The sequence below is a fragment of the Camelus ferus genome, chromosome 32, assembly GCF_009834535.1.
Source record: "Camelus ferus isolate YT-003-E chromosome 32, BCGSAC_Cfer_1.0, whole genome shotgun sequence".
NCBI lineage: Eukaryota > Metazoa > Chordata > Mammalia > Artiodactyla > Camelidae > Camelus > Camelus ferus.
The window spans coordinates 20,462,505-20,485,046 of record NC_045727.1 but is presented as its reverse complement, the minus strand read 5'-3'; the positions used below and the strand labels follow the sequence as shown (position 1 = coordinate 20,485,046).

At 45.3% G+C, this 22,542-nt stretch overlaps 1 protein-coding gene across 7 annotated transcripts; it reads left to right on the top strand.

Moving 5' to 3' along the window:
• The first annotated feature begins 30 nt into the window (after positions 1–30).
• Positions 31–21,798, top strand: ZNF10 (zinc finger protein 10). 7 transcript variants are annotated; one of them, XM_032472153.1, is made up of 7 exons: positions 31–362; positions 442–601; positions 7,661–7,780; positions 12,202–12,292; positions 14,074–14,200; positions 14,533–14,628; positions 18,116–21,798. In XM_032472153.1, the coding sequence occupies exons 4-7, from the start codon at positions 12,227–12,229 to the stop codon at positions 19,576–19,578; spliced, it is 1,752 nt and encodes a 583-aa protein (XP_032328044.1). In that variant the 5' UTR covers positions 31–362; positions 442–601; positions 7,661–7,780; positions 12,202–12,226; the 3' UTR covers positions 19,579–21,798. The 7 variants fall into 7 exon arrangements, with proteins under 7 accessions (XP_032328044.1, XP_014406360.1, XP_014406361.1 ...); XM_014550874.2 differs by lacking the exon at positions 7,661–7,780; XM_014550876.2 differs by lacking the exons at positions 31–362; positions 442–601 and adding an exon at positions 5,441–5,659.
• The last annotated feature ends 744 nt before the right edge of the window (positions 21,799–22,542 follow it).

The window sequence follows — 22,542 nt, the reverse complement described above, 5'->3', positions numbered from 1 at the left end:
TGAGAGGACGGGGCGGCGCGTGCGCGTGCGCGAGGGCCGGGGGCGCGGCGGGCGCTGAGGGGTCGGGTCAGGCGGCACGGCCGCTGTGTGCCCTGCGGACCCGCCCGCCTGGGCCTGGAGGCCCGGCTCTGGGCGCGCCCGCCGCAGGCGCTGCCCTAGTGACGGTGTTGCTGCCCCGCGAAGGTCTGGGCGCCGAGCCTCCCCGCGCCCCGAGCCTCCCCGCGCCCCGAGCCTCCCCGCACTCCGAGCCTCCCGCCGCCGAGCCTCCCCGGGCGCCGAGCCTCCGGCCGCAGAGCCTCCCCGCGCCCCGAGCCTCCAGCCGCAGAGCCTCCCGCTGCCGAGCCTCCCCGCGCCCATCGCAGGTACACACGAAAGGTCTGGATTTGGTCTTTGCTTCCTAGCGAGACGCAATACTGCAGTTTGTTAACCTTGTCGGTCTAGGTAGACGGTCTTTTCGCCGACAGTTTTTCTTCACCGAGACTTCCACGCCGGCCTGAGTGAGTCCTGGTCCTCGTCGAATTCATGTCGTCGCGGTGGCGACAGGACCCGCCGTGCGGTGGTGGGGAGTTTGACCCGGAGAGTCTTGGCGATGCAAAATAAGGTTCCTCCTATTACTCTTTTTTTTTTTTTCCTCCTAACTAGGACTGGATGTTTAAAATTTTGCATATGACCTTTCCAGCATCTGCTGAAAGTAATTTTGCTCTCTTTTGTTAAGAGTAGGAAATTTCTTAACACTAAGTCTCTCATGTTCCTAAAAGAAATCCAATGTGGTTATTACTGGTTTTTAAAAATATGTACTACCGGATTCTGTTCGTGGATGGCACAGAAATTATATGCTGCAAACAGTGATGAAGTAGGTCGGCTTTTAATAAGTTTGATGGCAAAAGGGTTGGATCATTTCGGTTTTTTGCTGTAGTATAAAAATGTTCATTACAAAAACGTTTTACTTTTACTGAAATTATTTTGGCAGTTATTTTCCTCAAAATTGCCTGTCTTTTCAGTATTTTCAGTGTTTTAAGATCGAGCAGGTTTGTGTGTTGTCTTTAAAAAAAAAACCAAAACCCTGCATCTCCATCTCCTAGCTTCTTATCTTCAGTTGCTGGGGTTTTTAATTTAATCAACTGGAGTTGTAAATGTGTTTAATCTAGTTTTATTTTTCAGAGATAGCTAAGAATTATTACATTTTTATTTTCCCTTGACACTGGAGCAAACTAATCAAATTAAACTGATAAAATTGACTAAGCTAATCAAATTTGTACATCATCCAACATCAAATGTGAATGTTAAAGATAGAATTGACATCAAAATTATGTAGATCCCACCCATAGTATATTGAGAAGGTGAAAATTTTAAGTTCTGTCTATACTGCACATACAGAATATACTGTTAAAGAAACAAAAGGAAGTAAAAGGGAAGAAAATTTGTCATCCAGAATGCTGGCTAAAAAATGTTCCTCCCATTAGAGATGTTGTTCAAAGTTAACCATCCACTTGAGAAACAAATAGCACAATTTCTCCCTGCCCCTTTTTAAACCACCTCAACACCACACCACCTTTTCTCTATGACCTAACTAATCTACTCCTCTCCTGTTTAATTAAAATAGACCCTCTGTCTTGCAAAGCCTCCTGGGCAATGGATTGCACACATTTCTGCCTCTTCTTGAAAATTGTTCATTTGTTCTTTCCTTCCCTCTCAACACATATTTCTCTTTTTTTATAACCTTTTTTTCTTTTTTTAAATTGATGTGTAGTTAGTTACAGTGTGTCAGTTTCTGGTGTACAGCACAATGTCCTGGTCATGCATATACATACATATATTCGTTTTCATATTCTTTTCATTGAAAGTTATTACAAGATATTGAATATAGTTCTGTGTGCTATATAGAAGAAATTTGTTTTTTATCTATTTTTACATGTAGTGGTTAACGTTTGCAAATCTCAGATTCCCAAATTTATCCCTTCCCACCCCATTTCTACTGGTAACCATAAGATTATCTTCTATATGTCTGTGAGCCTGTTTCTGTTTTGTAGATGAGTTCATTAGTGTCCTCTTTTTTTTTTTTTTTTTTTTTTTAAGATTTCACTTATGAGTGATGTCAGATGGTATTTTCTCTTTTTCGCTTAATTCACTGAGAATGACAATCTCTAGGTCCATTCATAGTGCTGCAAATGGCATTACTTTATTCTTTTATGGCTAAATAGTATTGTATAAATATACCACATCTTCTTTATCTAGTTGTCTGTTGATGGACATTTAGGTTGCTTCCATGTCTTGGCCATTGTAAATAGTGCTGCTATGAACACAGGGGTGCATGTATCTTTTTGAATTAAAGTTCCCTCTGGATACATGCCCAGGAGTGGGATTGCTGGATCATATGGTAAGTTTATTTTTGTTTTTTTGAGGAATCTCTATACCATTTTCCGTAACCAAACTACATTCCCACCAGCAGTCAATGCCTATTTCTTGAACCCTTAGCATGTGCCAGTCACAGGACAGGGATTTGAGGCATATATCATAAGTTAAATGATGAAGTCTGCTTAGCAGTATTTTATATAAACATTTTAAAATTCTGTTTACGACAATACAATATTTACATAGACACAAGGCATTCTTTCTGTAAAAGAGATGATAAAATTATCTTACTAATTAACTATATTCCCAGCCTGTAAAAGAGATTCAGTTAACATCAATGAGTTTTTAGAAAAATGACTGGAAAGAGGGTATATGTTAACGTATTGCTTAACTGTCCTCAATAACAAGTTTGCACAAAAGAAAGTCTATTCACAACAGGAAGAAGATACCTAATATTAATTTTAACTAGAAATATACCTGAATTATATAAGAAAACTTTAAAACATTCCTAGGAGACATAAAGTAAGAGTAAAGGATGAGTAAGAATGAGAATAGTTCTGTTTATGGATTAAATTCAGTTGTTAACAAAATATAACTGGGATTTTCTTTTTTAAGAACCCCATATACTTTGTTGTTTACTTTTAATATTCATCATCTTAAAAATGTGGAAGTGGCTCATTCCTTTTCCTTTTAAATTTTTTTAAACTTTTCTTTGTTTTTTTTTTTTGTTTGTTTGTTTTTACAATTTATAAAATTAAATTTTTTTTCTATTTTGGGGGGAGTTAATTAGGTTTATTTATTTGTTTAAATTATTTCTTTTAATGGAGGTACTGGGGATGGAACCCAGGACCTCATGCATGCTAAGCATGTGCTCTGCCTCTGAGGTATACCCGCTCCCCTTCCTTTTAATTTGATGAAAAAAATGTTTCTGTTAACGGAGAAGTACTCCTAGAAATGACAGGTTTCCTTGGTTTTCATCACTAATGCAAGCACTGAAGGCTTAAATAGCATATGGTTTAAAATTGAGGTTTTTAAAATTTTTATCTTAAGGAAAAAGAAGTTTCATATTGTAATATCTGTTTTGCTTACAACACGCTCCCACCTGCGGGGCTCCTTGTACGTGACTCCTGTCGGCCTGGGTTCTTAGATCTTCTGGCTGTGAAGCGGGGTCAGCACTGGCGTGGTGGGCAGGCTGCACCAGCACCTCTGACTTAGAACCAACACCAGGAGCATCATTTTGCCTCTTTCCACACCTTTCTGTTATCTCATTCTTAGCTATAAAAGGTCCAAGTTTTGAACATTTAGCTAAGTTAAAAGAGTTGCAGTGAATACTTGTAACCCCCCCCCCCCAAGACTCTACCATTAATGTTTTGCTGTACTAGCTGTAACATGTATCTCTCTGCCCCTTTCTTCATCAGTCCGTCTTTTTTTGGGATGCATTTCAAAGTGAATCACAGCCATCAGTATGCTTTCCCTAGATAATTCAGAATGCACGTGCACCATTAACTAGATTTCAGTATTTGTTTAGCTTTTTCTCTTGTCGCGAAATTTCTATTAAATGAAATGTACAACACGAGAGAGTACATTTGCTGAATTTTCACAGATGCATGATCTCTGCCTTTTGTGTCTCTCTTAGGTCTTTGCCATTTCTGCCGGCCCCAGAGTTCTCCCTCTGTGGCTGCTGGGCCCTTTTGTTGGTCATTCCTGGTCCTTCACAGATGCCAGTACCAATGAACTTACTCAGAATCTGAAGGGACCCATTCTCTTTTACAGAATCACATACTCCACATGCCCGAGTGAAATGCTCTCCCCGACAAGGTCTTGCCAGTCCCTGGAGGGTGCTGGCCCTCAAGCACTGAGTCTTCAAATGGAGACCTGAGGGCAGACACCTGGGCAAACAGACAGATTATCACTCTGTGTTCGACAGATGCCAGAGTGAACAAATACGAAGTACAAAGCACTGTGCTAGCCTCCCTCCACGATTTAGAATGAGATTATCCCAGTTCTCAAGTGGCTCTTCATCCCGTAGAGAGGTGGACAAACAAGCAGTGATATCCGAGGCAGTGCTGGGATGCTGCAAGTGAGGGCAGAGTGCTCAAGGGCTTTCTCTGGGACAGTGGGAAGGCTTTCTGGGAAAGGTGGCATTTGACTGAGGCTCAGAGAGCACAGGACAAGTGCAGTAGGATCAAGGTTGAAAGGCTGTCAGGGCCCAGGATATAGACGGTTGCGAAGCCTGAGACTCAGTGATGTGGTCAGAGCTGTGCGTGGAACCTCTGTGCCTCAGATGGTAAGTTCCATAGCCTCCTTGCTGGAACTTGAAGCTTCTTTCAGCCCGTCTCTGCCTGGTGGTAGGCGGAATAACAGCTCCGCATGGATGCCTGGGCCTAACCACCAGAATCTGGATGTAGCACCTCATTGGCAAAAGGAACCTTGCAGATGTGATTGGACTAAGGACCTTAATACGGAGATTTTGCTGGACCGTTTGGGTGGGCCCAGTGTAACAGAAGTCCTTCAGAGTGGAGCAGGGAGGCAGAAGGTGACAGTCGGGGGGAGGCGTGAGGACAGAAGTAGGCACAGGGAGAGGCGGCCTTGCTGGCTTCCTCCCCGACAAGCTTGGCCCTTCCATTGGAGCTTTGACCCCCCTCCCCTCTTCCACCCCGCTGTTACTGCCTTCCTCTCAGCCTACAGACTCGCAAATCTCCACTGGGACCCCATCACCTCTTCTTCCACCTCTGCCCTTTCTCTTCTTTTTTCACCAAACTCTTAATCCCTGTTAGGGAATTTGTCTGCTGTTCCCACCTTAGTGAGCCCCTAGCGAGCCGGTCAGTACATGAGAATCCCTCATCCCTTGAAAGTCTGTCTTCTTCCGGCTTCTGGTAACCTCTCTTCTGCAGCTTCCTGTTGTCCGGCAGGTCTTTCTGTGCTTTCCCTGTGGGCTTCTTTTTCTCCTCTGTTAGCATCCTAGATGTTAATTGAGCTCCCTGTTTAACCCTGGTCCTACAGTTTATTTTACGCTCTGTGTTATTTTTGGTTGATTTGACATACTGCCACGGTTTCATCTGATAATGCCATTAGCTGTCTTTACCAGGTTTTGCTGTTTATTGAAGTTACGTCACAGTGTTGGTGACATGAATTACATGTCACCGGGAACATGGCCTCCCTCAGACGCCTCTACCCATCTGCCTACTCCTCCTGCAGCTCATGGGACAGTCACTCTAAAATCCGCGCAAAAGATCCATTCCCCATCTCAAGACGTTGTCCTGTTTGAGAACATAGCTGGTCACCTTGAGTACATACAGACAGAAAGGTGGGCAGTGGATCATACACCTGGTTTAACCTCACTTCTGAATATGTTCTGCTGGACGTCCCTTTTCTGGCTCACTCACTGTGTTCAAAACCACTGTCATTCCTCTAGTACCTCCTCCCCCAACACGATTGTCCGTTCAGTCATCTGGAAACCTAGGAGTCGTCTTTAACCCTTAACCTGTCTTCACATCCACATTCAGTCAATTCCTGGGACACACCAGTCTTTTCCAAAATCTGCCTGCTCCCGATTGCTACCTGCCACAGCCCTAATTTGTGTTCCTATCTTCAGGACGACAGAAGATACGTGTTCTCCTACCTGGTTTCTTTGCAGCTATTATAGCTTCCTTTCGTCCATCACATGGCTACCCCAAATGCAGAGAAGGCATTTTTAAGACACAAACGTAGTATCATTCCCTGGCTTGCAGCCTGCAAGCAGGAGTCCGTGTTTCTGAGGGTGGCGATGCTGTTTCCAGCTGCTCCCTGCCCTGCACCACATTGTCTCGGGCCCTGCCTTTGTTTACAGGGTTCCCGCCTTGTTTATCTACCTGGACTCAGCCTCAAGACCACCGGGCTGTGGTAGATGCCGTCTTTCATGCTCCACGGCAGTGGGTCAGCTGCTTGAGGGCAGGGATGAATACTTCACTCACGTTTTGTCTCCTGGGCCTGGTACAGAGCCAGTAAGTGCTGGGGAATGATTTAGTAAAACGACAGAAGATCCACGTTTATAACTTCAAGACAGTTATCAGCTTACCTGCTGTTTCCTTGAAAACAAAAACTCACCCCAGCATCCCTATCGTGGCAACACCTGTTGTTACGTTAGGGAAGTCAGTTTTGGCCAGTTGCATATGTAGATGCTTTGTGTATCTGGTGACTGATTATAAAGGATCTGATCACCCCAAGATATGGTAGAAACTGAGAATTTAAGTAGATTACGTAGTGGCAGAGGCCAGCACTCTCAACGTTGGCTGCACATCAGGAGCACCCAGTGAGCTATTTAAAAAAAGGTTTCTTTAAAGCCTGACCCAGCTCCCCAGAAAATTAAATCAGAATCCCAGTGGGGAAGGGTGGTGTGGGACCCATGTGTCAATAACTGATCTATCAATAATTTATCAATATTGAGGCGATTCCAGTGTGTAGTCAGGGCTAAAAACTGCCAGTTTATGTATAAAAATAGGTTTCAAAAATGTCTTCTGTATAGCACAGGGAACTATATTCATTATCTTGTAATAACCTTCAATGAAAAAGAACATGAAAACGAATCTATGTATGTATATACATGACTGGGACATTATGCTGTTCACCAGAAATTGACACATTGTAACTCACTGTACTTCAATAAAAAAACAAAAAACAAAAAAACCCTGCCAGTTTAGTTTTGAGCAAGTCATCTAGAAGAGGATGTTAAGGGAAATTAGACTAATTACAAACTATTTGCATTTTAAATCATAAAACAGGAGAGTCATTGGAATGAACCTTAGATGTCCATGAAACTGGAGGCTGTGTGATAGTTTTGGGCTTTTTAAAAAAAATATATTTTTATTGAAGTATAATCAGTTTACAATGCTGTGTCAATTTCTGGTGTGCAGCGCAATGCTTCAGTCGTATAGGAACATAACATATATTCGTTTTCATGTTCTTTTTAACCGTAAGTTACTACAAGATACTGAATATAGTTCCCTGTGCTCTACAGTTTAAACTTGTTGTTTATCCGTTTCATACATAGTAGTTAGTATGTGCAAATCTCGAACTCCCAATTTATCCTCTCCCACCCCCTTCCCCTCCTTTTTTTTTTTTTTTTTTAATAAGCTCCTATTGAAAATCTATGAGTGACCAGAAATTTCCTGGCTTCTTGGGCAACCTGTTCTGTCACTAGATGTCATCTGATTAATGGCGTCTTATTACATTGACTTATAATTGACTTCCTTTTATCTCCACACGTTTCTCTGACCTGTAAGTGTGTGAAGACCATTCCCTTGCTTCACTCAAGTAATTTCTTTTGCAGGCTGAACTTCCCTGGTTACTTCAGCCTTTACTCATCTGACATTGAAAAGTGGGCCCAGTGAGGAAAGGGCCTAACAGCCGCTGCCCTATGCTCAGCCGCTAGACTAGTACTTGGCATTCTGTAAGTACTCAGGTAACACCTGGTGCAGGAAGGAGAGAACAGAGGAGCCATATGCGTTCATTCCACCTTCCTGTCCTGCTAACTCCGGGTCCTGACTCCTTAAATAACACCCACACAAGGAACACACAGCATCCACCTGTGATTCTTAACTCCCACATCTAGTATGTTCAGCTAAAACTTACAGCTAGTCCTTACCCAGGTTTCTGGAGAAGGGTTAAAAGGCCAGAGCTGTGCCCGGCATCAGAGACCTCACCCCATGCAGATGTGACCCTTGGGCAGCTAGCTGTGCTCTCTGCTGTCCTTTGTTTAGTCCATGTTGCTTCCTGTATCAGGGACTGTGGGAGTGAAGAGGAAGGAACACTAGCCTTCCCGGGGAGATAGGGAGCAACACAGGAAGGGGTGATGTTTGATCTTGCAGGGTAGAGAGGATTTTACCACGAGAGGGAGGAGCGTTCCTGGCCTGGGGGAGCACATGTGCAGAGGTCAGGCAGTTCAGGAGGTACAGCGAGGAGGTGGGGAAAGTGTGGTCGTTTGATGGGGCATTTAGGGCTAGTGAGGTATAAAAGGACTGCCCACAAAGGGTCCTGATCCATGCTAAGGACTTGGTCCATTCTCCTGTAAGTCCTGGGACACCAACAGAATTTTAATCAAGAAGCGAAACTTTCACGGTTTCCTGTTGGAAGTGAGAAAGACCTAAGTGGGAGAAGTAAGTAGGAGGTCTCTGGGCAGAGGACAGCGAGGGCCTGACCCGGGGCCCTGGCAGCGGGAACCTGGGGGAGCAGGTGGACTGGAGGAGCATTCAGGAGGGGGACCTACAGGTTGTCATCTGCACTTGGGTGCAGAGGACAAGAGTCTAGAAAGATACTTGCATTCCTGGGTCGCTCAGTGTCATTTATTTTTTCAATTAACAAACAGATAATCCTTACCATGTGTCAGGCACTCTTAAGTGTTTAACAAATATTGACTCATTCAAGTCTCATTATAACCCTACAGGTAGGCACTGTTTTGTCCCAGTTGGATAGAGGAAGAGACTGAGATAGTCAGAGGTTAACAGACCCGTGAGCAGTGGAGCAGGGATCTGAACCCAGGCAGTCTGGCTTCAGAATCCACGCTGTTAACCAGAGTTGGAAATATGCAGTTGAGGTTGGGGAAAGAGGGGGTGGGGAGGGGACGGAGTCTCCGTTCATTCTAGCCTGACACTTCGCCTGTCGTGAGCCAAGCAGTGGGACAGAAGCTAGTGGACGTGCGCTGTGTCCTGGAAGTGCCCCCGGACCATGGAAGTGAGGCTGGGATAGACCAAAGAGACAACAAAGGGAACCCTTCATTTAAGTTAATCATGACTTTAAATCGTTAGAGCAGACCAAGAAGTAACAAGATACATAGATGAAAACTAGGTGAGGATGGAAGCAAAGCAAATAAAGAGCTTCAGGAACAAGTGAGAGACCAGCATTGCCTCTGCAACAGGAGTCATTGCTGAGGCCTGGCTTGGTGCTGGTGAGGAGGCAGAGACCCCAGGGCTTTTGTTCCTGCCAATGAACATTGAATTGAAATGGAAATCATTAAGATGTCCAGAAGAAAAGGGGGGCAAACAGTATAAAAGAAAACAAAATACAAAAGAACTGTAAACATAAACATGGAAAATACTCAAACCCAGTATTCAAAAGGTGGAAATTAAAAATACAATCTATACACCAGAAATTGACCCAACATTGTAAACCGACTATACCTCAATAAAATAAATAATAAATAAAATACAATCTAAATTTAAACAAGGTAAAAGTGCCATGTTTTATAGACTTCTACTTCTAGCCAAGAGGGAGTAATAGGGAGTGGATTTACCCTGTTGCCCAAACAGCAACAACCACAGAAACACAGACAAAATACATGAACGATCGTTTTGTTCCAAGACACTGGATATCAGGTAACAAAGGGCAGTCCCCCCCCGAGAGATGGACGACCAACCAGGTGGTCCCTCTGATTTGCCTGTTGATTACCTTGAGAGGGTTTCCAGGTTATAGCAGGGGAAGGGGAAGCTGAGGTGGGGCTGAGCAGACCCGAGTCCCGGGTGCGGAGCTGAGCCTTTGGGGAGGGCAGAGCAGCCAGCATCCACAGAGAGGAGAGGGCACCCTGGAGCGGTCACACAGCCACGTGTGCAGGGAGGCTGGAGGGAGTAGCGCCCAACGATCACCTGGGGGTTGTTGCCGGTTACACTGGCCGGACTGGAAAGTGCTTCTGAGTCTTGCAGCACTGGGAGTGAAGCTATAGGGGATAACACCTGTGTGCTTAGAAGTCTGTAGTCAGCAAAAATATATTTCAACAACAGAGGCAAGACAGCCTCCAGAATGGGAGAAAATATTTGGATGTTACAAACCTGATAAGGGTTTAATACCCAAAATATGTGAAGAACTACAGGTGAATAACTAAAAGACAAATGGCCCACTTAAGAAGATGGGTAAAGGACTTGAACATTTATTTCTCCAAAGAAGATAGACAAATGGCCAGTCAGCACATGAAACAAATGCAGATAAAAGCCACAGTGAGCTGCCACTTCATTTAGATGGCTAGATAATTTAAATGGCGTAACAGGTGTTGGGAAGCATGTGGGGAAATTGGAGCCCTTGTATGTTGTGGATGTGAAGTAGAATGATGCAGCCACTATGGAAAATAGTTTGGGTGCTCAAAAACTAAACATAAAATTACCACATAGCCCAGCAATTCCACTCCCAGGTATACTCGTCAGCAGATGAACAGACAAACAAAAATGTGTTCAGTCCAGCAGCAGAGCAGTATTCAGCCACTCAGAGAGGGAGCTACTGCTGCAGGCTGCAGCACGTGTGAAGCTGCAAACACGATGCTGAGTGAGAGAAGCCAGACTCAACAGGGCAAGCACTGTGCAATCCCACTCACATGAAATAGCTGGAACAGGCAAGTTCCAAGCCAGAAAGCGGGTTAGAGGTAATGGGGTCTGAGGAGGTGGGTAGGGAGTTACTGCTTTAATGTTTCAGAGTTGCACAGCACTGCGAGTGTATGTAATGCCACTGAATTGTACACTTAATGATTCAAATGGCAAATTCTGTTATATTTATTTTACCACAACTTTACAGATTGATAATGTAATATATCAAAAACATTGGATGGTACACTTTGGAGGAATTGTATGGTGGGTGAGTTTTATCTCAATAAAGCTGTTAAAAAAAGAGGGAAAAGAGATGATCAGGTATTTATTACCAGCAGACCCACATTACAAGAAATGTTGGTGGGGAGGGTGTAGCTCCGTGGTAGAGAGCGTGCTTAGCATGCACGAGGTCCTGGGTTCAATCCCCAGGACCTCCATTATAAAGTAATAAATAAACCTAATTACCCCTCCCCCCCAAAAAAAACTTTAAAAAAAACCCCAAAAATTTAAAAGGCAAAAATGATTAGAATGTAATGAGTGTAAGATTGATTATTGGAAAAAGAAAACAAGAAATGTTAAGAAAAGTCCCTCAGGGAGAAGGGAAATAGCTCCACAGTGAGAATGTGGATCCAGCCTAGAGGGTGAACTGCTCTGGTGGTGGTGACTACGTCGATAAACATGTAATTTTTTTCTTAATATTGAACATCTTTAAAAGATTGCCAGCCACGTGTCCGTTTCCTCGTGGACCGCGCAGCACCTGTCAAGATCAGGTCTGTGGGCAGGTGTGGGCCCTGGGGCAGCTGGGTCTGTGCTCAGGTGTCCAGCAGCGATACAGTTGTTACCAGCCGGAGTTCTCGTCTCTGGGGGAGCGTCCACGTCCAGCTCGCTCTGGGGCTCCTTGCTGGCTGCGCTCAGCCCCGCAGACGACCCACGTGTCCCTCACCTTCAGCAGGGACCGCGCTTCCCATTGTTCTCGTGTTTCAAGTCTCACTTCCCTTCTGCCATCAGCTGGAGAAAGCAGTTATTTTCTTCCCAGTAAAGTGAGAGTGTTCGATCGAGTCAGGGTTTGTCTCTTGATTGGGTTTTCCCCAAAAAAGAGGATTTCTTGAGGGGAGGGATTAGCTCTGTGGCAGAGCCCATGCTTAGCATGCACAAGGTCCTGGGTTCAATCCCCAGTCCCTCCATTAAACATAGATAAATAACCCTAATTACCTCTCCCCCTCAAATAAATAATAATTTAAAAAAATTTAAGAAGGGAAAACAATATCTTGTTAAAAAAAAAGAGGATTTGTTGCATGTTAGAGCCATTCAGTTCCAAATGTGGTTCAGCATGGAACCCTAGAGATGGAGAGAGGAAAGGCCATCTCTGGAGCTGTTTTCTTCCTACTCCTGGGGACTTCAGGCACTGTAGTGTGTGTCTGGGACAGTCTGCAGTGTGTGTGTGTACTGGGGAAATGAGGGAATTCATGCTCATGACTACCGAGCCCCAGTCACAGCACCTCTCACGTCTCGTCCTCTTCCCCAGTGCCACCGGTTCAGCATCTCCCGTCATGCAGGAAAGCATCACCAAGAACCAGGAGGGCATGGAGGCCAAGTTGCTAACTGCTGGGTCCCACGTAAGTTGAGCTGCCTTCACTCCTTTTTGTTTTCCAACTGAGAATCCCTTTTTGGTTAAGGGTTCTTGAGGGGCCGTGTCTCAGACACTCCCTCCAGCAGCTAGCACTGTTTAGGTTCCTTCATTTGTATTTGCAGTTTTATTTCCTTTCATATCAAAGAAACACAAGTTGAACAGAAGTGTAACATTGAGGACTCTGGTGAGATAGTCTTTCATCCACAGGAAAGAACCAAGCACACAGCAAGAACTGGGAGTGTTGGTGCCATTTTGAGAGACTCTGATCCCCGGCTGTCTCGGGCCTGGGGCTGGTGTGCCAGTTCCTCCCTGGGGACTGCCTGTTTGGAGGGGCTTGGAGACAAGCCATGTAATTACCCAGAAGGAACTAACTGCAACCAGGACAGGAAGAGCCCAGGGGAGGCGGGGTCCCCTGGGGACAGTGTGACGGGTGGGGGACCCTCCTGGGGCCTCACTCAGCTGCTCACCTACGATCCCTGACACACTACCTCTGTGTGTATTGAAAACCCCGCCAGAAAACATAGTTTTGCTTTTGGCCACTCTGCATATTTTGAAGGATTTAAGATTAAGAAAACTAATCTATTGTATTTACCCCGATACTGTTTTTTTTTTTTTTAACTCATCTGTCATTCCTGAGATTTAAAATTTCTCCCTTGTATCATTTCCCTTCTGCCTGAAGAATTATCATGAGCACATCTCTTAGAGTAGGTCTGCTGGTAACAGATTCTCCTAGTTTATCTTTGAGAATGTATTTTTCATCATTCCTGAAAGATATTTTCACCTGATGCAGAAATTCAGGCTTGACAGTTCTTTTCTTTCAGCATCAAAAGACCTTCACTATTCCAGCAGTCATTTGACCTTCATGGTCTTTGGTGAGACACTCTCAGTCATTCAGATTTTCTTTTTTTCCTGTGTGTAATCAACAGTTGTTGTGATGTGGCTAATAAAGGCCTTGCTTCTGTATTGTTTCTTTGTCAAATTGTTTTGCTACTGTTAAAATTATAATCTCTTCTCCATTTTTTCTTCTTTTTTAAAATTTATTTAAAAATTTTTGTTAATGAAGGTACTGGTGTTGAACCCAGGAAGGACCTCATGCATGCTAAGCACGTGTTGTACCACTGAGCTGTACCCTCCCTCCCTTTTCTCCATATTTTTAATGCCTACCAGTGTTTAGGAAGAATGTTTTGGACAATTATTTTAGGTCATAAAGCATGGCTAGGTTGTTCTCTTAAGCATTAAGCCGTGCCTGAACTCCAGACTGTTCCTCTGGAGGAGCGGGCATGGCTCCAGTGGCAGAGCGCATGCTTACCGCGTGTGAGAGCCTAGGTTTGATTCCCAGTACGTCTTCTAAAAATGAATAAATAAAAAACCTAATTACCTCCCCCCAAAACAAAGAAAAAAAAAAAAGACTTTTTCCTTTTTTTTCCTGCCTTGAATCAGGTTCTTTATTTCACATAAGTGTAGATGAACTTCCAGTGTCTGAGTCTCCCTGCTGTAGCTGTTTACAACATACTTGATTTAAGCCAAAGTGCTTCTGACAGTTTCTAAACCGGAAGCATAACACGGAACTAGTTTCTAGACAGGAGGTACTTAATATTGCTCCTTTTAGGACGACCAGAATTCAGCGTAAATACTACTTGTGCTTAGAATAAGTCCTGGTTTGTCCTCATTCCCTACCCAAGTGCTAGCTGTGTGATCTTTTTCTGTCAGTGTTCGGGAAAGGGCGATAATCCATCTGGCTCAGTGCAGATTTGTTTTGTGTTGTAGGCACTGGTGACCTTCCAAGACATCCTTGTGCACTTCACCAGGGAGGAGTGGGAGCTGCTGGACGCAGCACAGCAGCTCATGTACAGAGACGTGATGCTGGAGAACTGCCGAAACCTGGTGTCCCTGGGTAAGACCGACCTCTGGAGGGACTGGGTTCCTCCTTGGTCAGAAGGTATGGAGACCCTGAAGCATACATTAGCATGTGAGCTTGGGGTCAGGGACCTAATTTCTTTGGGGCATAGAAGAGGGTTTTCATATGCCTCCTGCTTTTATGGAAAGAATTGTTTCAGTTTGTTCAATTTTAAAAAATGTATACTTTGCTGCCTCTGCACCCCTACCTGTCTACTCCTCAGAGCCCCCAGGACTGTTGATGGGGTCGGGGGTCGGGGTTGAATCTGAGATGCTTCTTTGTGTCCAGCTCAGAGCCTCACCCAGTTGTTTATCTTTCACTGTGAACAGGGCATCAGCTTCCCAAGCCAGATGTGATCCTCCGGTTGGAGAAGGGGGAGGAACCGTGGCTGCTGGAGAGAGGGGTTCACCCAGAGGCCCATCCAGGTGAGACCAGATTACCTGTTAGGGGCAGGACTCACTGGCGGTGGCAGTCACCGGCTCTCCGTGTTCCCAAGATGAGGACTGAGTTTACTGACCTCCCACGTCCGCATGGCTGGTCTCCTCCCTGCAGTCTCATCACCCTTGCGTTTGCGTTCCTGGAGTTCTCTTTCTGGTCATGTCCAGCCCTGTTCATTATTGCTTCCCCGATTATCACCACTAACTCCAGCGTCCAGATTCTCTCCTTTTTCATAGTGTTATTTCTCTCCTCGCTGCCTGTCTCTTCCCCATCCTGTGTCCCTGTCCACAGCCTCTGTCTGCTGCTTTGTGTAAGCCCTGCCATGGGGCCCATAACCACTCCTGCTCTGGGTTAGAAGAGGGCTGCGAAGGGCTCAGCGGTTCCTGCTGACTTAGCTCCCCTCGCTTCCCAGAGCCACTGCTCTCAAGAACATCTTGTCTTCTTGCTATAATCTCTTTGTTTAATGTTTTTTTTTCCAACTTATTTTTACTCATTTTAATCTTAATATCTCTAAAGTGCAGACCATTATGTGTATTCCTAGCATCGTTTCTTTTCTCAGCATCCCTGTGTTGAGAAGATCAGCCTTCTTGGTTAAGAAATAGAAGGCAGCCCTTCATCTTCCAGCTTCTCTGTTCCCTCTGAGCCATCATTTCCCTGACCCCTGTTTCTAAGCTCGGTGCTCTGAGTCTCCCCTCAGCCCGACCATGCTGGGTGTTGCTGTCCGGATCATACCTGGGGAGGGCAGGCAGTCAGGACACCTGCCAGTGACCCCAGGTGGGGTGCTAGCGACGCAGCCCCGGGTCCAGTACAGTCCAGGCACTGTAATCATCTGCAGTCACTCCCGCCTGGTGTCTGACGTGCATGCGTATCAGGCACGTCCCTGCATCTCAGGCTTCGAGTGTGATGTAAAGGAGTTCTGTCTGTCAGAGTCTCCGTTGTCCTCTGAGTTTCGCCTCTTTCCTTTTCTGTGAAACCTTTTGACTCATTAAGTACAAGTTTCTTCTTTTTTGGAGCTTCCACTTTGTTTAAGTCTCCTTCTAAATGTCGTAAACCGTTTTTGACCTTTTTTACATTTGGCCTTGTAGGTGACCTAGTAAGTCTTTATCTTAGGGCAGGTCTCTCGGACACTGTGAAGTGCTTGATCGTACTGAAAGTCCATGTAGGTGCTTAAACACCTGGGGTTTATGGGAATCTACAAGCTATGGTAACTTCATTATCGACAGGAGAAGGGTAATGAGTGATGGCTTTATAAACTCACACGGTGGGTTGGTTAATGGAAGCTGCAGATTCTGAGGCTTGCTCACCGGAGTTCTCTTCCATGTTACATAATACATGGAAGATTTTTTAGGACTTTAATAAATTCATATTTTCTCACACTTTACTCAGACTTGTCCATCAGCATGCAGCCCCCATTCCTCATCACACATGTTAATTTTAGAATTTTCCATCAGCATTTGTGGTTTGAAAACCTTGTCCATGGGATTCTGATGCACTGAGTGGAGGAGAAGGAGAGGAGGGTGTGTGTCCGATCAAAACTCATCAAGGTAGAGCTGGATGTAGATATAACGGAGTATTATTTAGCCCTAAAAAGGAAGGAAGTTCTGCAGTACACTACAGTGTAGGGTGGACCTTCAGGACATTGCTGGGTGAAATAAACCAGTCACAAAAGGACGAATAGTGTGTGATTCCACTTTCAGGAGGTACTTGAAGTAGCCAGAATCGTAAAGATGAAGTATAATGGTGCTTTCCAGGGGCTGGGTGAGGGAGCGGGGGTGTCACTGTTTAACAGGTATAGAGTTTTAGTTTTACAAGGTGAACATGAGTTACGGGGATGGTGCTGATGGCTGCACGACAGTGTGAATATACACCACACTTCAGTTGTGCCCTTAAAAATGGTTAAGATGGTGCATTTTATGTTACATGTATTTTACATCACAGTTTTTTTTTTTAAAAAAAGAAAGGATGGGGAAGAAGCCAGTAACTGACAAAGCTGTGAATGAAAACGAGGACTGGTGGTGGGGCTGGGTCGTACCGAGAGAGCAATGAGGAGCCCAGCACAGGGATGATTCACCAGGCATGGCCACTGGGACAGAGGTCCACAGACTGGGTGGCATAAGTCAGCAAATTAATTTTCTCACAGTTCTGGAGGTCAGAAGTTAAATCAAGGTGTCGTCAGAGCCACGTGCCCTCTCAAGCCTCCTGGAGAGGCCCTCCCTCGCTTCTTGAAGCTCTGGTGGACCCAGGTGTCCTTGGATTGTAGACGCGTCTGTCTAATCAGCCTCTGTCTTCACATGGCCGCCTTCCCCGTGTGTGTCTGTGTGGCCCCTCTTCTCCTCTCCTCATAAGGACACATCACCCTGGATGAGGGCCCACCCTACCCCAGTACTGCTCCCACTTAACTGATCACATATACCTGTTCCAAGTAAGTCACAATCTGTGACACTGGGGGTCAGGACTTCAACATATCTTCTTTGGGGACACAGTCCAACCTATATACCAGATAAGAGCAGAATATTGCCCCATTTCTGTAGGAGGAGGTGGTATTGGGTAAATAGTGGGGTTTTCCCTAGGTTTCAGCAGCAAACTTTCAGCTGAAAGCATTGAGAAGCAAACTCAGGCTCTTAACCAGGGGAAATAATTTGCAGTCATCTGCATACGTAGGAGCAGGAGGGCAAAAAGTCCAGGAGACTGTGCGTTGGGTCCAGGCTCTGCGCTGGTGCCCTGTGTTAGTCCTGCCGGCTTTGGTAAGCCCTGATGTCTCAGAGCCGAGGAGTCAACACAGAAGACAGGAACGACGGTGGCAGTATTGTAAATGGCATTGCTTTGCCCACGTGTGTGTCAGACAGTCATGGGCTCCCTCTTCATATGCTCCTTAGGATAACCTCATAGGTCCCTGGATGACAGATGAGCAAAGTGATCTTTGAAATTGTAGCAACTTGTCTGAATTCACCACTAGCAGTGGTAAAGCTTAGGTTAGAGCCTGTATCTGGACGACGTCTGTGCATTTGCCCCTCCGGCCTTTCACCTGGCCTGTCTGAGAGGTTTGCTGTGTGTAATTGCCCTGTGCTTTCCTGGTGATGTAGCTGTGTGGCTGCGTTCGTGGTTTAGGAATGTTAGGCTGGCAGGATTCCTGTCGGGGTGGGGCGCCTGGCAGCATGGAAACATGCTAGGTCCTTTTATCATGAGTGTCAGATTCAGAAGTGGGAAGGCAGTCCATTCTGTGTCTCCCGCCCCAGCACTGAGCATCCTGACTCGTGTGCGGTGACCAGGCCTGTGGCTCCTCCCCCTCCGTCTCCTGTCATGTGCGTGTCGTAGCCCAGCACGTCTCGTCTATGGCTCTTCCTCCCCTTTCTCACTCTGTCAAGGTCACAAAACCATATTTGAAAGCAACTCTATGACTTACACGCTTTTCTCCTACCTACTCTGACCTTAATACTTCTTTTAGTTGTGCAAGGCTTTTTTCATTTCTTTCAGATTTGGAGGCTGCAGTTGAAATTAAATCATCACTTTCCAGTAGGAGCATCTCTAAAGATGAACAGTCCTGTGGTGTTAAAATGGAAGGAATGGCAAAGGATGACCCCTGGCACTTGTCACTGGAACAAGTCTGGACGTGTGAAGGTCTCTTGGACAGGTCTCAGGGCAGCCAGGAGAGACATCTGAGGCAAGTGGCATTCACCCAGAAGAAAGCACCTCCCCAGGAGAGAGCCGGCGGAAATGGGAAATTCGGGACAAGCTGTCCTCTTCCTGCTCAGCTAGTGCTGCGAGAGTATTTCCTTAAACGTGACTCATGTCCTAAAACCGTAAATCAGGGTTTAGTTTTCAGTGGTCCTCAGGAAGGCTATGCAGGCAGCAGTGATGACTGTGATCGAACCATCTGCCAAAACATTCACCTTATTCAGTTTGCAAGAACTCAAGCAGTAGATAAATCGTACAGATGCCCTGATAAGAACTCTCTTACTCGTGGTACATCCCTTGGTATATCGAAGGGTGTGCTTAGAGAGAAACCCTACGAATGTAAGGAATGTGGGAAATTCTTCAGCTGGCGCTCTAATCTCACCAGGCACCGGCTGATTCATACTGGAGAAAAACCCTATGAATGTAAAGAATGTGGAAAATCTTTCAGCCGGAGTTCTCACCTCACTGGACACCAAAAGACTCATACTGGTGAGGAGCCGTATGAGTGTAAAGAATGTGGGAGGTCCTTCAGCTGGTTCTCCCACCTTGTCACTCACCAGAGGACTCATACAGGAGACAAACTGTACACCTGTAATCAGTGTGGGAAGTCTTTTGTTCACAGCTCCAGGCTCATTAGACACCAGAGAACTCATACTGGAGAGAAACCTTATGAATGTCCTGAATGTGGGAAATCTTTCAGGCAGAGCACACATCTCATCCTGCACCAGAGGACTCACGTTAGAGTGCGGCCCTATGAGTGCAGTGAATGTGGGAAGTCTTATAGCCAGAGATCTCACCTCGTCGTGCATCACAGAACTCACACCGGGCTGAAGCCCTTTGAGTGTAAAGACTGTGGAAAATGCTTCAGTCGCAGCTCCCACCTGTTCTCACATCAGAGAACCCACACTGGGGAGAAACCGTACAAATGCCGGGACTGTGGGAAATCCTTCAGCCAGAGTTCTGCCCTCATTGTGCACCAGAGGATTCACACTGGAGAGAAGCCGTATCAGTGCGGTCAGTGCGGGAAAGCCTTCATTCGGAAGAATGACCTTATTAAGCATCAGAAGGTTCATGCTGGAGAAGAGGCCTACAAGTGTAACCGGTGTGGGATCGCCTTCAGCCAGAACTCCCCGTTTATGGTGCGTCACATAGCTCACACTGGAGAGCAGTTCCTAGCATGTAATCAGTGTGGATCCGTGCTGGTTAACACCCCAACCCTCATGAGATACCAGATAAGTCATATTAGAGAAAATGCGTATTAATGTAATAAATATGGAAAATTCTTCCTGAGCAGCAATAACTTTGTTTTGTCTTGGGGAACTCCTTCTGGAGAGAAGCTGCCTTCAGTCTTGTTACTACCCTTTTGCGCACTGGAGAATTGGTCCTGGAGAGGGGGAAAACCACACAAAGTTCACTTTAGTACATCAGATTTTCTTTCTCGAAACTCCCACAAAAGTAATTGGCCTGGGAGCATTCTTGACCAAGCCTTCAGTGCTGAGGTCTGAGAAGGAGCCATTACTTAGGTGAGTTGTTGGTAGATAACCCAGCTTTGTCTCCACCCCAGAAGTGAGAGTGCTACCTCAGAAAGACAAGGAAGTGAGAGTTGTTGCTGAGAAGAGTAAAGAATCAATACAGTTAGAGTGATGAAAGATGGAAAGCAGTGCTGCAGTGACGTGATGTGCCGCTTTTTACTGGCTTGTCCCTCTCTCCTGGGACACTTTGTAGTGTTTAGTCTGCTTTCTGTGTCTCATGTAAACTGCATTTTGGCTAGCAGCAGGGAACATCTTACAATGTGAGCAGAGGAGGGAGAACACGTTTACTACTAGCAGTACCCATTTTAAGTATATTTGCATGTGGACAGGAATTGAAAACCTCTCCATAGATAAATGAACAGAATTGATTTGTTAATAATGGGTTTACGAGTGAGTTTCATAGTGTACTTGGTGTCACTGTCATGATTATTGGAAGATCCTCATAAATATTTAAAAAGGATGTCCAGTTTCTCTATCCCACCATCAAGGAAACTTGAGAACCACCTGCTAGCAGACTTTCCTGTACATTCTAAGTTGTTTGGGGCCATAGTTAGAGTTGTGCTCCTTGGGGCAGGCTGCCAAAGGCCCCTGGGAGTTTGAACACGATGACTCTCTGGATGTTGGGACCTGAAGGAACACTGGATATTTGAACATGCCAGGGAGGGTCTCCTCAGAGCGGGCGCAGGTACCTGGACAATGCTTGGAGCAAGTATGCTCATAAAATGGACACAACACTGCCCACAGCCACACTCCTTCCCAGGCAAGTATTTTGTCTTTATGAAGAAAGCTTTGTGGCTAGTCTCAGTCTCAGTCTGAGCTGGGCCCCCCGAGGTGAAACCCCACCTCTCCTTCACTTGCCAGGTGAGCGTGGGCATGCCGCCAAGCTCCTCCGTGCCCGACTCACAGACACCCTCCTCTGTAAGTCAGGGGCGCCTCGTACGGCTGTGCTCATTAGCAGACGAGCCCAGAACAGTGCCTGATGTGGACACAGTGCTGTATTTCATTAGCTGTGATGTTCACCATTAAGGCTGTTGCCCACCGCCCCCCACCCCAGTGTCTGTCATTTAACTTAAACCTGCCTGATCGCTGATAAGAACTGACTGACCCTCACTTCCCTTCCAGTCACACATGTCTTCCCTTTTACCTACATTGGAACTTACCAACCTCAGGAAACCACTGACCCACAGTGGGTGCATGGATTCATTTCTGAGTATCATTAAACACCTTTTAATGCTGTATGCAAAAGCAGTCTCTCTGTATGAAGGTTCTCCCTTCAAGGGAGAAGATGCTGATCTTCAGATTCTCTGGTAAATCCATGACCCAAAAAAGATTTAGAAAGAGAACCCGTTTTAATGCTGTTCCCTTCTATAAATGGATCTTGTGTGGGGGGACTGATCACTATTTGCCATTTTCTGATAAACAATACATATATTAGATGCTCAATGATTGACTGTTGAATGATAAACAAATGCTGGGACCACAGGACGAGGATCTTGTGTCTCTCCCAGACAAATCTGGAGACGCTGGTAGACTTGTGCGACCGAGGACCGCAGGTGCCTTGGCTGCTCACTCACTCTTCCCGGTGCGGCTGAGGTAGAGCGAGTCGGCCAGGTCTCCCAGCACCTCAGTCACTGTTAGCGCTGCCTCTTCAGTGCTTATGCACCATTTACGTGTGTAGTAGCCTCCTGTCATGAACGGTTGTCATCACAAGCAGTGGCTGTATGTGGGAGGAAAAGAGCGGCCCCTCCGCTGGGCCTCTTAGCACTTCCCACAGCCCACGGCTGGAGGTCCCACAGCTGCGCAGTGGAGATGCCACTAGTATCCACCTCCAAGGGGGGCTGTGTGCGGTAAGCGAGATAATGTGTAAAGGATTTAAAACTGTGCCTGGCACGTAGCAAGTACTGTATGTGTTAGCTATGACTAATTCACTAATATCAACACCCTAAGGGATCTGTGTCTGTGCGTGATCACTGAAACGTTACTTACAAAACTGCAAAATTTGCAACGTTAAAAATGTACGATAGCAGAATGGTTATTTATAGACATTAAAGTTATGCAGTAGAAAGTTTGGTAAAATGAAAAATGTTGATACTGTGATGTTACGAGACAGCATGAAAATAATTGTCAATCTGGAATAAGCTCAGATAAGTAAATAAATGAACTTCAAAAAAACTGTCGTGCTCAAAACTAAGGAGATATATCAAAAGATGAATAGTTTAATGGATTAATAGAATAATCACCTGCATATTGGAAAAATTGGTGTTTACTTTTCTATTTTTCTTGTACTTTTCTTTCCAAAGTCTCTTCAAAGAATATATATTGCTTTTAGGATTAGGAAAACAGTCTTTTCAGTGATGGAATAATTTCTCTTCAAAAGTTCCTTATGTGCAAATAAGCTACTGGAACTTTAATAAGGGAGTTTGGCAAGGTCTCACTATGAGATCAATATACAGAAATTGATATTTCTGTATTCAAGCAGTGAACAATTTGTAAATGAAATCAGGAATACAGTCCCACTTACAATGATACAAAACTGTGAAATACTTAGATAAACTTAATTGAGCAAAATGTATACAGTGGAAATAGAAAGCATTGCTGAAAGACATTCAAGAATGCATGATTAAGAATACGTAATAAGCACATTAGAAGTGAAGAAACACACCGTGGTCGCGGATAGAAAAGCTCAATATAGTG

Excerpts from the sequence above, each read along its gene's own strand:
- ZNF10 (XM_032472150.1), top strand. The coding sequence starts at position 11,972 with ATGTTAGAGCCATTCAGTTCCAAATGTGGTTCAGCATGGAACCCTAGA. Across the intron at positions 14,201-14,532 it reads CCGAAACCTGGTGTCCCTGG|GGCATCAGCTTCCCAAGCCA; the intron begins GTAAGACCGACC and ends CACTGTGAACAG. Across the intron at positions 14,629-18,115 it reads TCACCCAGAGGCCCATCCAG|ATTTGGAGGCTGCAGTTGAA; the intron begins GTGAGACCAGAT and ends CATTTCTTTCAG.